The sequence below is a fragment of the Cervus canadensis genome, chromosome 3 (assembly GCF_019320065.1).
Source record: "Cervus canadensis isolate Bull #8, Minnesota chromosome 3, ASM1932006v1, whole genome shotgun sequence".
Taxonomy (NCBI): domain Eukaryota; kingdom Metazoa; phylum Chordata; class Mammalia; order Artiodactyla; family Cervidae; genus Cervus; species Cervus canadensis.
The window spans coordinates 87,195,967-87,210,576 of record NC_057388.1 but is presented as its reverse complement, the minus strand read 5'-3'; the positions used below and the strand labels follow the sequence as shown (position 1 = coordinate 87,210,576).

Sequence of the window (14,610 nt, the reverse complement as noted above, 5' to 3'; positions counted from 1 at the left end):
AACAAAAGCAAAATACCAGTTTGGTAACAAACACCATTTAAGACTGTTAAATAGAGAAGGAGACAATTAGCATGCGGGTATATTTTACGCAAAGTAAGAATTGCTACTGGGGACTGACTGATTGTTTTAATATTCACTGTGGAAGCATGGCCCAGCGGGCTTCCTCCTGCCCCCATCAGATACCTCCTTGGAAGGCTGCTCGTCAACCAAGCTCCCAAGAGACTCTGGAACGTAACCAGGGTACAGCCGGTGGAACACAAGATGAAGACCCTGTCATCTACTGATTACATACGTCTATTCAAAGAATATGTCCAATTAACCTCTCTTCTTTTTCTGGCCTACAATTAAACTTCCTAAACTAATACACACAGAATCTTTCTAATTTTGCATAGTACCTAAGGGCCTGATTGACACTCAATAAATGGCATTATTAATAGTAATAATGAATGCTACATACTGCCAAGCACACAGAACCCAATAAATCTTAAATAATGACAATAATGAAAGTATATGATTAACTAATGAGCAATTATGAAGTACTCTGCAAACAAAGTGCTACACAGGCATATAACAATCACAAGCCACTGTGTTGAGAGTGACAGAAAGCAAATTGGGGTGAAAGGGAGGAGAGATACGAATGAGAAGAGAACTCCCAGCCATGGCCAAGTTGCTACCAGCCAGAACACTCACATTCCTCCAATGGTGACGGTGGCACAGGTACGCTCTGAAAAGGCAGGCACCGTATCTGTGGCTGGGCTGGCTGGTCTAATGTAGTCCACAGTCACATTGACCTGAAAATAAGAAATCAAGGTAATTAAGGTTGAGAATTTGCAACACAGCTCACTAGCAGCCCCGTGTGCTGGCTGAAAAAGCTCACTCACGGTATGACTTTGTGGGTCTAAGATTTTAAAAAACAACTGAAAGTTGAACCACATACTGGGAGAAAACACCTCCAAAAGCCAGCTCAGATAAAGGACTATAGTATCCAAAATATAGGAAGAACCCTTAAACCTGCACGGTAAGAAAATCAAAATCTCAATGTGACAATGGGTAAAAGACTTAGATATCAAAGAAGACACAGAGATGACAAGCATATGAAAATATGCCCCACACGTGTCATTGAGGAAATGCAAACTAAGACAACTATTAACATGTCAATTAGAATAGCCAAAATTCAAAACACTGACAACAAATGGAGGTGAGGGTATGGACAAATGGAATTCTCATTCACCGTTACTGGGAATACAAAACAATACAGCCACTCTGAGCAATGGTTTTGTATAGAACAAACTTTTACCATATGTTCCACCAGTTAAAAACTTAAGTCCACACACAAAAACTTGCACATGGATGTTTCTGGTAGCTTTATACATAAATGTCAAAACTTGAAAGCAACCAATATGTTCTTCTGTAAGCGAGTAAAGAAACTGTGGTTCATGAACACAACTGAATACTATTCAGCACTTAAAAAGAATGAACTGTCAAGCCATGAAGAGACATGGAAGAATCTGAAATACACATTGCTAAGAGAAAAATGCCCATCGAACAGCTATCTATTGTATGATTCCAACAGTGACGTTCTGGAAAATGCAAAAATGTGGGAGACAGTAAAAAGATCAGTGATTGCCAGGGGTTAGCAGGATGAGACAGGATGAACAGATGTGGGGGCAGGATTTTGACAGCAGTGAAGCTATTCTGGATCATACTATAATGATGGATACATGTCATTACACATTTGTCAAAATCCGTACAAGGCAGAACACCAAGAGTGAACCCGAGTAAATGATGGACCATGGATGATGATGTGTCTAGGTAGGCTCACCAATTATAACAAATATACCACTCTGGAGGGGGACTACTGATAACAGAAGAGGAAGTACATGGTGGGGGGGGGGGGGGGGGGGGGGGCAGGGACATGGAAATTCTCTTTACTTTCTGCTCAATTCTACTTTAAGTCTAAAAGATGCTGTAGAACCTTAAAGATGACTGATGTCAAGAGAGGACAAATGGCTGAACCTTTAAGGTCCCACATAAACTTCAGTCGACAGAGAAGAAATCTGGAACATTCCTGGAGGATCCCTAGACATTTTGGTAAAGCAGCTCTCTAACCTTTTCAGACTGCTTTGAAAATCTGTTTAAAAATATGAAATGCTTCAATAGAATAACTACATGTAGTTTCAGTCTGCCATAAGTTCTCAAGGTCCAAGTTAAGAACCATCAAGAAGAATCAAAACAACACAGCTGACTACACTGAATACCAATAAGGGTGGACTTGGGAAATTTGCGGGGGTGGGGTGAGAGGAGGATGGACTGGACCAGAAGAACCTTTAATACTGGGCTAATCCTAGTATATACAAAACACAGGGACACAAACATGTGGAGCAATGCTTTTTCTTTATGAAAACTTTCAAGATGACCATGTTTGTGTGTCAAAACAAAGTGGCATGCCGTGTCCATCAGGAAACCTACAGAGCCTGCATCACAGCATTAAGGCATATATACTTGACTTCGGTCATGGCTGAGCTTATATACCTGTACTGAGGAGGCAAGCACCCTGAGGCCATCCTCACAGCCCGAAAGTCCAGAACCACCTTTCCTAAAAACCGCTTTGGTTCTCACTGAGCTACTTGAAGACAGCACGATATATGAGTATCAACAACACTGCTGGTGAGCACCACCAAAATCCGTTCAAACTGCCTGTTCCTCCAAAATCCATTTTAAAAATTAATATGGAAATTTTCAGAAGAACAGCTGCCTCCAAATTCTGACTGTCAGATCACTCACTCTACCTAAATCACGTTTTAAAAGCAACAAGAAGCCCTATCAGTGAGAAAGCCAATTAAGGGCAGAAGGCAAGGGAAATCTTTCTCATGAGAAGTACTGTCATAATACAACAACTCAGAAGAAATCATAAAGAGGACTCCTTAGGTCAGAGGTCCACACTGATATTACTGCTCAGCCTTATCACTTTGTCCAAGCTAAGGAGATGGATAAATGTGAGGAATGTGAACAGACAGGGAGTAGGGGTGGGTGCAGGGCTGAAAAACTATCACCGCCAACACAGAGGTTTTCAGAGTTGCCCCACAGGCAGCTGATCAGAGTTGTTAGAGCCCAGAGGGCAAGGAATGGGCAGTCAACACACACAGAAGCACAGCTGACTCCAATCCCTGGGAGGGAAAGAGTCTTCTGCTGCTGCTGCTGCTAAGTCACTTCAGTCGTGTCTGACTCTGTGCGACCCCATAGATGGCAGCCCACCAGGCTCCCCCATCCCTGGGATTTTCTAGGCAAGAGTACTGGAGTGGGGTGCCATTGCCTTCTCTGAAAGAGTCCTATGCATGCTATCTATTCTGACCAACTTCTCTGGCAACTCTCCTCTGGCAACAGCAGATAATTAACCTCTGGGAGAAGGAAGAGGCTGCGATACTTGAAGTTATGGCAAAAATCACACAGAAAATCAACACTAAACAGGAGCTAAACCTCAAGAGTACCCACCCAGGAGTACATGAAGTAACTCAGGGCCCAGTAGGGCACCAACAGTGGGCATGGTCCAATTTGGGGCAATCAGGGGGCAAATCAAAAAGTATGTAGAGATGTTCACCTATTTTTGTGTTTTCACCCAGTCCATCTAGTAACAAGCTCAAGTCCTCAGTTCCACTAGCAGGGGGAAAAAATAATCCATCCCGCTTAAAAATAAACTCAGTGAATCTCAAGGTTACCTTGCATCTGCCAATGACAGGCCTCCTCCTCAGGAGATGGGAGTGGGGCAGCGGCTCATTAGTGCAAGCGCATGGCACACAGTAACATCAGCTCTCCCCAGAAATCATGCTAATTCACCAGGAAGGCCATGTGAGCGGTGGTGGTGATGGTTGTGGCGAGGGGTGTACTGGCAACAAAGAGCTCCGCATCTCATCTTCCAAGCCAAAGGCATGCTATCCCCAAACTGTCTTGAAAGGAAATCAGTGAAAAGACCCCACTCCCCCAAATCTTTCCTCTTCAACCAGCAAAAGAACCAGTAACTACATTCTACATTCACCTGCCAATTAATTTTTTCCTCTATTTAGAGAAAGAACTGAAAGCCAGAGATTAAAGAGCTCATTGGGGGAGGTAACATTATTAAAGAAAATCTCAAAAACAAATGAGGCCCTGAGAATAGCCCACAGCCAAGACGCACACCTGCAGACAGCTATGACAAACCAGGAATTAAAGTCAATGTGTAATTAGCATTTATGTTCCTCTCCTGGGGAGTCTGAGCTCTGCTCTCCTGCCTTGGAGTTTCTCATCTCCAGATACTCATCCCTGACTTGTCAATCACTTGATAAAGAGCAGTTTCAATTAAACAATGGCAGATCTTAGCAAAGTCTTCATCTGAATAATAACAACCTGAATTTTGGGCTTGTGGGTGATTACATATGGGATGGCATGAGTTGAAAAGAAGTACTGGGTTAATGCAAACGTTTCCTTCATTTTTCCAGCAAAGATGCTCCTGGAACGTTGGGTACATGCAAGAATTTACATGTACGGGACACAAGGGCAGGGTCTGGCCCTCCTTACAGCAAGGCCCACAAGGAGTCCACAGCTCCCTGCTGACTCCACCTGTCATTGTCTTATGAATGAGTCACACATCACCTCTCTGGGCCTCCCTTTTCTCAGGCAATTCACTTGGTAAATGAGAGCACTAGACTAGAACTTTAGAGCACCACTGAACTCAAGAATCCTAGAAGACAATTTAGCCAGACACTGTGTGCTATATAGCATCACAGGGTTTATACAGTAGGAGCATATATAGTGAATATTTTCTTGATGAATGGATACATGTAATCAGGAACCCTTTCAGACATAAAATTCTGAAGGACACTAAATGAGATGGTTAGGACCACATGGTCAAGCTGTTGACCATTCTGTTCTATATATTAAAGCATGAAGGAGGGAAGAAATATTTTGAAGATATTTTGGGATAAAGCTTTAAATTAAGAAAAGTGTAATTCTGCATATTACTTTTTTTTTCCCCCCCAAAGAAACTCTCAGAGAAAAAGAAAGGGTACCAGGCAATCTGATTCCTCCGTGGTCCATTGTGGAATTCTCCTTGAAAACAATTTCAAAGACCCTTCAGAGAATTAAGATGAGAACTTAAAACCAAATTTGTATTCCAATCTCATATAAAGTCTGAAAACAGCTTAGTATTAACAGAAAACACTCAGGTCACACCTAAGGAATTCAATCTGTGGATACTCTTCATGAAACTAATTCACTAGATGATGAGTGAGTAGTATCATCACACTTCAGTAGTGTCAAACCACCAAAGAACTCCACACACTTTATGATGCTGATGATAATCTGAAGGCCTGTGCATAAAAGATACCTAACATTTCCAGGCCACAGCCTGAATCTGGGCTGTTACATGAGGCTATCACTATATAATCCCACCCACTATTCCACATGGCCAATCATAAACCCACAAAGAGATGTTCAAAAAAATACCCCACCTCATGAAAAAGGCTCTCATGTGACCTGTCATCCTCAAGACGGAAACAGAAAACACATCATCTGGGCAAGTCTGGCTAAGGCAGCAGGCAGACAAAAGTAAGTAAAACAGGGGGCGGGGTGGAAAAAAAAAAAAAAAGTAAGTAAAACAAAATATTTCAACAGCTTGGGTAAGAGCATGGGCTCTGGGAGCCACTTGGCTGAGGGTTTGAAAGTGAAAGTTGTTCAGTCATATCTGACTCTTTGGGACCCCATGGACTCTACAATCCATGGAATTCTCCAGGCCAGAATACTGGAGTGGGTAGCCTTTCCCTTCTCTAGGGGATCTTCCCAACCTAGGGATCGAACCCAGGTCTCCCACATTGCAGGCAGATTCTTTACCAGCTGAGCCACAAGGGAAGCCTAAGAATACCAGAGTGGGTAGTCTATCCCTTCTCCAGGGGTTCTTCCCAACCAGGAATTGAACCAGGGTCTCCTGTATTGCAGGCGGATTCTTAACCAACTGAGCTATCAGGAGGGTTGCAGGTTTGGTTCCCAGCAGTTCAACCTCTGAGCTCTGTGAACTTAGAGAAGTGACCTCACTTCTGGCTTCAGTTGAACATGGACAACTCTACCTATCTCACTGTTAGAAGAGAAATGCATTAATATACATGAAACATTTAGAGCAGGGCCTGACTCATAATAAGCTCTATGTGTCAGTTATTTTTAGACAAACATACTGATTTTCTTGGAGGAGAGCCTGGTACATGGTAGGTGATAAGTGTCTGTGAGGTAAATACATAAATACATGCACACATACATATATGCATAAATAAGGCACATGTTGACTTTAAGTCATTAGGCAGAAACACTCAATTAAATACACTTTTCTCCTTAAGGAGCCACAGCAAACAAGAGTATGTACCTCATCCATATTCATCCCAACTTACAGATAAATAGGACTTATTTTAAAGAATGATACACTATTTAGTACTTATTTAGACACTCTCCAGGTTAATTGGCAGGTACTAGTTGTGGAGACTGTATTTACCAAAGATAATTGAAGCAGAGTGTAGGGAATCATCTCAACTAATAGGCTACTAGAGGTGTTTGGGGAGGATGCTCCTTGCCTTACAAAATCAGGAAGATAACAAACAGAGAGCAACCAAGTTGGCATCTGCTCTGGGCATAACAGGACAGTATTTAATTTATGCGTTCTTGATCTTTTCTCCCTGCTAACAAGTAGCGTACATAATTATTTTAAAAGTATCAGAGATTATCTTCTTAAAATCTGTAACACATTTTAGTCACTCACTCATCTAGATATTGGATGAGCATCTAACAAAACTGTCAAGGGGTCTCTTGGTCCTGCTTCTGGGCACGCTGATTCCCAGCTCTGCTATCTACTAGGACACAAGCTAAAGTTTCACAAGGAGATGTCAAATGTACCCGTTGTTCAGGAGGCAACGACGACGACAAGAGTCACAAATGAGAGCAACATAGGTACACTGACATTCTCTGTGCTGTGCCTGGTCGCTCAGTCGTGTCCGACTCTTTGCAACCCCATGGACTACAGACCGACAGGCTCGTCTGTCCATGGGGATTCTCCAGGATAGAATACTAGAGTGGGTTTCCATACCCTCCTCCAGGGCGTCTTCCCAACCCAGGGATCAGACCCAGGTCTCCCACACCGCAGGCGGATTCTTTACCATCTGAGCCACCAGGGAAGCCCAAGAATACTGGAGCGGGCAGCCTATTCCTTCCCCAGGGGATCTTCCTGACCCAGGAATCAAACCAGGGTCTCCTGCATTGCAGGTGGATTCTTTACCAGCTGAGCTACCAGTGACATTAAAGAAAGAGAAAGTTAGTTTTTAAAAGTATTTATTTATTTTTTATTTATTTATTTTTTTTAAGTAAAATCAATAGTGAAAATATCTTTATTGACATCTATAAATAAAACCAAACCTAGAAAAATGGACAAGAGAGAGTATCAGCTGCTTAACTTTTTTCATCTCTTGTCTTCTCCCTCACTGTCGTCATCATCATAATAAAAGATGTCTCGAAACAGGAAGACGGGCTTAGGGGCTGCTGGAGCCTGGATCTCAGTCCCCTTTTTCTCCATCATCTTCTCCAACTTCTCTTTAAGCAGCAGTAGACTCGTCTCATAAAAGTATTTCTGATTTAACTCAAAACACCCAAAACATTATCATATCAACATATAACCAGTATTTCTTAAGGAACTGGGTATCTTTTCTTTCACTGACAAAGACTTCGAAATTCAGTGTGTGTTGTGCAAGAAAAACACATCTCAGTCTGGACCAGCAATATTTCGAGTGTGCAGCCACTTATAGCTGCAGTTGCAATACTGGACTGTACATGCCCAGACTGTTCATTAAGGGACCAGAGTCTTAGCCTCAATCCTCTAAACATGATCCTACCTTTAGTGGTTCTATCCTTCTCTAGTTTCTCCCAGGAACTTTTGTTATCTTATACTTAGGAATCCTTGTAAATACTCAAACCAAATATGAAAAAACATGGTATAAAAAATAAAATGTTTATCATTCATTTTCTGACTAAAAAAAATCTATTATTTAATTAGACTAGAAAGACAAGGTATTTACATAATTTTCGGTTCTAAAAAACATTTCAGGGGTGAATAAATGTGTATACAAAGGAGGAAAATTCCTCCAATTTATAACTGTCATTGTGGAATATATTCTGTTCAATGTTTGAGGAAGATACTTTTGAGTGACTTCTCTACCAAATCAGTGGCTGAACTTTATCCTTGATTTGCTGAACCAAGCCTAGAATTCTTCACCTTGATGTTTCCAATGTATTCAATAGACGGTAACTAGAAACCCATGGTAAAGAAACACCTGCTTTTGTAGTTATGACTAATGCCTCTGCTGAGTATGGTGTTATTAGAAAGTGAGCAACTGATAGATGCGAACCATTTATGTTTATAAGCACAGACAAAAGCTGAAATCTCTATGTCCCACTAGGACATCATTTAGCTCTGGCATGTCTTAAATTAAAAGAATTTTCACAAGTACACTGACAAAAAATTATACATTGATATTGCAAAGAAAAGGAGACATAAGCAATGATCCTCTCCTACCTCTCCAACCCAGCCTAGATGCATTTGGTAACACCCCCTTCAAAATCATTGTAATTAGGTGCTAAGGCTGGCTGTTTATTCACATGTATTTATATTGCTTTCTCTGATCTACAATCACCCTTCCCAACTCCCCCACAGAGTCAGAACTATTTTGAGCACATTTCATTTTCATCAATGGAACATGAACCTCCATGGCTTCCCAACCTCTATGATGAGCGCAGAGTCAAGGAGTTCTCTTATTTGATGTTTCTGACAAAATGAAACCACTACTTCCCACCCCCTTGTCGGATGGGCAGATGCATTCATCTGTTTTGAGAGGAAAGGTAAAACCCAACTTCAGATGGGGCCTGTGGAGATGCTAAGAGTCTCTACCTGACATTAGGCATTCATTTAAGTGGACATCACTATTTCCTGATAAACACTCAGTTTGGTAAATATTTAATTAGAAGCATACCCAGGCATGAGATTCACAAGTAAACGTGAAAACATTTTATGTAAGAGGTCATTAGAGCTGGGGGCAATGATTTCTAGAAATAGTGATAACACCCTGACAAAAACAGAACATTAACATGGTCAGAAATGAGGCACTGTTTATGTATAAGGTAGATAACAAGCACATATAAAATCATCAAGGAGAGGAAGTTCTGACTGTTGAAAATATTTCAAGTAACTCTGAGGAGGATCAGAGATGAACAGAAACCACTCTTTGCAAGTAACCTCACAGTTACAAGTATTTTCATCAATGCTCTTGATTCCCAAGTCCTTATAAACCTACAGATGCATCTGAGAAGCATAACCTGTGTTTGCATCAGTGTTCTAACCATTATCTTACGCATCATGGTATAACTCATCCCGATACCTAATTGTCATACCACACTATCCACACCCAAGAATGCCAACGGCCCCCAAAACACTACTGGAAACTGTCACATGGGTCCCCTTCATGTCTCTTCTTTCTTGTCCTCAGAGCCACCGTCTCCACTGCCTTCCTCTGGAGGGTGAAGGGTGAGTGTGGGTCTTTTTTCTCCTCTATACAAGTGTCAGTCACAGTCATCCGTGTCCAAAATTTCTAAGGTCAGCAGCAGTCAGGGGAAATTAAATCACTCCGTCCAGAACTCTCCCTGGAGGAGTTCCAGCCACACAAGCAGCACAAATATACGGAGATACTCATGCCTTTGTGTAGAATACACACAATGTCACCCAGTCGTGAAAACAACAGCTATAATAAAACTAAGATGAGAAGCACAGGGATATGAAGAAAGAGTATTTGCTTAATGGCATCTCAGTCATGTTACTGGAGGAAAAGAAGAATGCTTTTAAGACATGGATAAAAACAAAAAGGTTAAATTATATTTTCTCCACAAATCTGTGCCAGTCTACAAAGGAAAAGGCCACTCACCAAAAAGCCAAACTGAGAAACTGAAGCTCAAGTATGCGCAAGAGTTCTGATCGATCCCTAATGCTCTGGGGGCTGGATATTGCAAAATCAGTTCCGAAAAGCCACCCTGTGTCCACCACAGTTCAGGGCATACCTATTTCTCCAGCATGCCCACAGGGTGGCATTTAGAAGTCATTCAGACCAAGGAAACAAATATATACTCAGGTAAGTTAATGAAAGGTGAAAGAATGGTAACTTGGACAAAGAGAAATGTATCGTGGCCTCAAAGGAGAAATGTAAAGAAAAAATCAAATTCTTAAGGAATACCTGCCAATGGCACAAAGAAAAACAGCCCAAAGATATAGCTCTTCTGTTACATAAATTATTCTTGGTTGTGTTGCTAAGAAAAGATTCCAAGATAGTCAGGTGTTACCATCATAAGCCTTCCTTTAGACTACCTTCCTCTTCCAGCATTGCACACATAAGATAGAGGCCTACTAAATGAAACGAAGTTCCCTGATCAAAGGCACAGAGTGCAAAGAGCAGGAACACCTGAGGTCGGTGTCTGAAACTATACACAGACACTGATCAAAGACCATCCTGATTGCATCTGTGTTCACCTTCAAATCCAGGTCCTTAAAAAAAAACCAAAAACCCAGTATTCGTATACGAACACAGCCAAGTCTCCAGCCCACAAATACATATTAGGAAATTAGGTGGTTAGCACTGGATTTTAAACCTAGGTTAAAGGGACCAGTTACAGCCTAGATTCCTGAAGTAACTACCTCTCAGCAGCTGTACAAAGAATTCCTCTCCCAGACTCACAATTCTTCAATTTCCATTACTCATATAGAGACACAAAGCAAAGATATTTCTCGAGTTCTTAAAAAAAAAAAAAATTAAAAATAGAATTACCATAAGATCTAGCAGTTTTGGGCATATTCAATCCAGGGTCTCAGAAATGATTGTAGCCTATATTCACAGCAGCACTACTCGCAAGAATCAAAAGGGAGAAGGAATCCAAATATCCACGGATGAAGAAACAAAATGTGGTCAATGGAATATTTTTCAGCCTTAAAAAGGAAGGAAAGTCTAACATATGCTATGATTTGAATGAGTCTTGAGGATGTCGTGCTAAATTATATAAGCCAGTCACACACACAAAAAAGAAATAATGCATGATTCCACTTAAATGAGGTACTTAGAGTAGTCAAACTTCAAGAAAAAAGTACATCAGGGTTCCTAGGGCTGGGGGCAGGTGGGAACAGGGAGTCATTGTTTAATGGGTATAGTTTCAGTTTTGCAAGATGGAGACTGATTGCAGAAGAATGAGAATATCCTAACACTACTGAATTATACACTTTAAAATGGTTAAGATGGTAAATTTGATGTAATGTGCATCTAACAATTAAATGTGCGTGTGTGTATATTTTTAAACTTGGGGTATTCTACCCACATAAACCAGGCAGAGCCCAGACTACTCCAGAATCTCTGAAGAATTCAAGAGCATACTTCTATCACTTTCCCAGGAAAATAGATGGTTACCCACCGGCAGCAGTCATTAGAAGTCATCTCCAAACCCATTAATAACAGAGTAGAAGCCTCGATCATAGAGGACAAATCATTCTATCTTCCTAGGATATGAAATAGCTATTTTTCTGCTTCCTAAAGAGAGCCAACTAAAGCCGCATGCCTAGGTACCACAAGTCTAACTAGATGGACCTGTGTCACCAATTCTTAGAGGCAGCTATAGAAAGGGATGGAATAGTAGTCTATAGCTCACTCTCTTTCTATAAAACTGTCACACAATTTTGGAAGTCTTGTGCTCTGACAGAAGCCCTCTATGCAAAGCAGTTCTCTGTGGAGGTCCGTCTACACTTCTGGGAAACTTCTGTGTTCCATCATAATCCCCCACCTCTACCTAGTTCTGCAGTTGAATTTAATCCCTGTTGTCCATGCTCTTATCTAATCAACATTCAGTTTTCATGTGCATCTCTAAGCGACAATTTTACTGTTGGCAGAAACCTAAATGGGTACATCTTCTGAGGTCAAACTGGCAAGTGTACTAATATTTAATATGCAGTGTCTTTTGACCTGGCAATTTCACTTCAGGGAATATAGTTCTATAGAAACAAAGATGTATGTACAAGCATTCTGTCCTTTGCATTCATGGTGGTTTAACACAAATGCATAATTACAAGTTGTGATCAAACTCTCGCACTAGCCCAAGTTCCAAGTTGGCAGTAAGCATGGCCATTTTTTCCCTATTACAAGCATGTCTCGATAAATATGCTGTAGCTGTTGAAAACAAGGGAGATCTGTATCTTCTGCTATGGCAACGTTTTCAAATTTTAAAAAGCAAAGACACAATGGTAGCTATAATCTCATTTGGGGGAATTCAGGGACATACTTAGAAACAATCTGGTGGAACTTACCTAACACTGTTACAAGGGCTTACCTTCACAGGTATGTGTTCAATTTTTCACATCATAAATTTCTAAGATTTAAAATTACATTTGAAGGAGAAAAAGATAAGTTAAAAATATAAACCAGTGGTAGATGGAATAAAATAGACAACAGAAACACGTAATTAAAAACAAACAAACAAACAAACAAACCTGGCCTCCTCTAATCAGATTTCAATGTTGAACATTTATTTCTGACTAATTCCCAGGATGATTCCAGGGTCACCACTCAGGCCAACCAATAAGGATGATGCAGGGCCAGCAGAACACTGCTAGAAGGGCAATTCCGGGTGCCCAGTGGTGCGCTGTTTCCATGGCAGGTGGGCATCACTATCTGCAAATGAACTGCCAATCTCACTGTGCGCTGATAATGATGCTGCCGCCGCCACCTGCCTGCCATATGTTTTCCCTACTTGTCACGTAACAAGGAACTGCATTTTGGCACGCTGATCACTGACAGACAAGTCTGATACTACTGGTCCATGTTTGCTATAACTATCTGCAGCACTTCCTATAGCTGAGGTAGCTACACGATGCCTCATAGGATGCAGGATATGAAATACCACTTTACCAACTGACCACTGACTAAGCACCAACATTTTACAGTAGACTTCCCCTGCTGTTCCTCCTCTACTCCTACATCCAAGAGCTACTCATTGAAGGGCTGTGCTCCATCCTCAATTCATGCCCTGCAACCCTGTTTCCCATTAGTAGAGAAGAAAGACAGATTTCCTACTCTGATAAACCCAATTCATTCTCTCTCCCATCATCATCATGGTACAGTCAATAAAGGCTGATGACAACCCAGGGGGTTTCCATTTTTAGCTCTAACATAATGTGTGTGTGCACGGTCATTCACTTCAGTCATGTCCAATCCTTTACTACCCCATGGACTGAAGCCCGCCAGGCTCCTCTGTTCACAGGACTCTCCAGGCAAGAATACTGGAGTGGGTTGCTGTGCCCTTCTCCAGGGGATCTTCCCAACTGAGGGATTAAACCCACGTCTCCTTCATGCAGGTGGGTTCTTTACCGCTGAGCCATCAGGGAAGCCCCTAACATAACGCACAGATCAGCAAAGGGTTTAAGAACTAGTAGTGATGAAACACTGCCTCACAGCCGCAGATAATCTGAAGGTGACGAAATATGACAGAACATGTTGGGTGTACCACTAAACTGCCTCCACAGTCACTGCTCCTATTAGTAGAACTTAGGTCTGTATGAACCAGCAAATATCAGTTTAAGGCCTGTTGCCACATCTAGTCAACAAATTGGGAACTAGTTTCCAAAAAAGAAAGAAAGTAAAATTTCAAAACCTGATATTACCTTCTTAAGCAAAAGACAGCAAACATACAAATGTGAAATCAATCAAGCATGTGAACCAAATGTCTTGCTTTCCCATTAATAATGAGAACATAAAGATAATTATCCAAAGCACTTCTATGATTTAGCAAATCCCTAGACAAGTAGATGCTTCCCTTAATGAGGGGACTCTTCACACATTTCAGCAGCCACCCCCATCCCCACTCTCACCCACACTTAACTCACTGGATAAAACGCCAACCAGCAATAACATCAAAAAGGAAACACCAACTACTCCTTGTCCTTCATTCAGCAGCCATTCTGCCAACAGTCAACAGTATACCAATTTAATAAATTTCGTTATATCCACAATGCTGTGCAACCACCACCATTATAATTCCAGAACACTTTCGTCATCCCAAAGAAACCCTTTACTCACTGAGCACTCACTCCCCAACCCCTGGCAATCCCCCATCTACTTATTGCCTCTTCCCATTTGCTTGTTTTGAACATGTCCTTTAAATGGAAACATACGATAAGTGGTGTTTCATGTCTTACATCTTTCACGTGGTATTATGCTTTCAGGTTCACCCAGGTTGCTCCATATGTCAGTACTTTATTTCTTTCTATGGCAGAATGTATATAGTATGTTCATATACCATATTGTGTTTATCCATGAAAATATACTTTTGAGACTGCAGCCATAACAGCAAGTGCACTGAGAACCACTTTAATAAAATCTCATTATAATGATAAAAATAATCTTATTTTTTATAACAAGAAAATATAACTGAGAATCAGCTGAGAAAAGAAAGGCTCTATCTGATGCCATATGCAGAAAAGCTACTATCATTAACACAAATAACTAAACAGTTGGAGTCAAATCACAT

At 41.2% G+C, this 14,610-nt stretch overlaps 1 protein-coding gene across 1 annotated transcript in view; it reads right to left on the bottom strand.

Moving 5' to 3' along the window:
• The window catches only part of SND1 (staphylococcal nuclease and tudor domain containing 1), a 411,508-nt gene that overhangs the window by 227,380 nt on the left and 169,518 nt on the right, over positions 1 to 14,610 (bottom strand). The window contains exon 12 of the mRNA XM_043463642.1: positions 691 to 791. Within this exon, the coding sequence (XP_043319577.1) occupies positions 691 to 791 (101 nt within the window). The remainder of the gene's footprint in view (positions 1 to 690; positions 792 to 14,610) is intronic.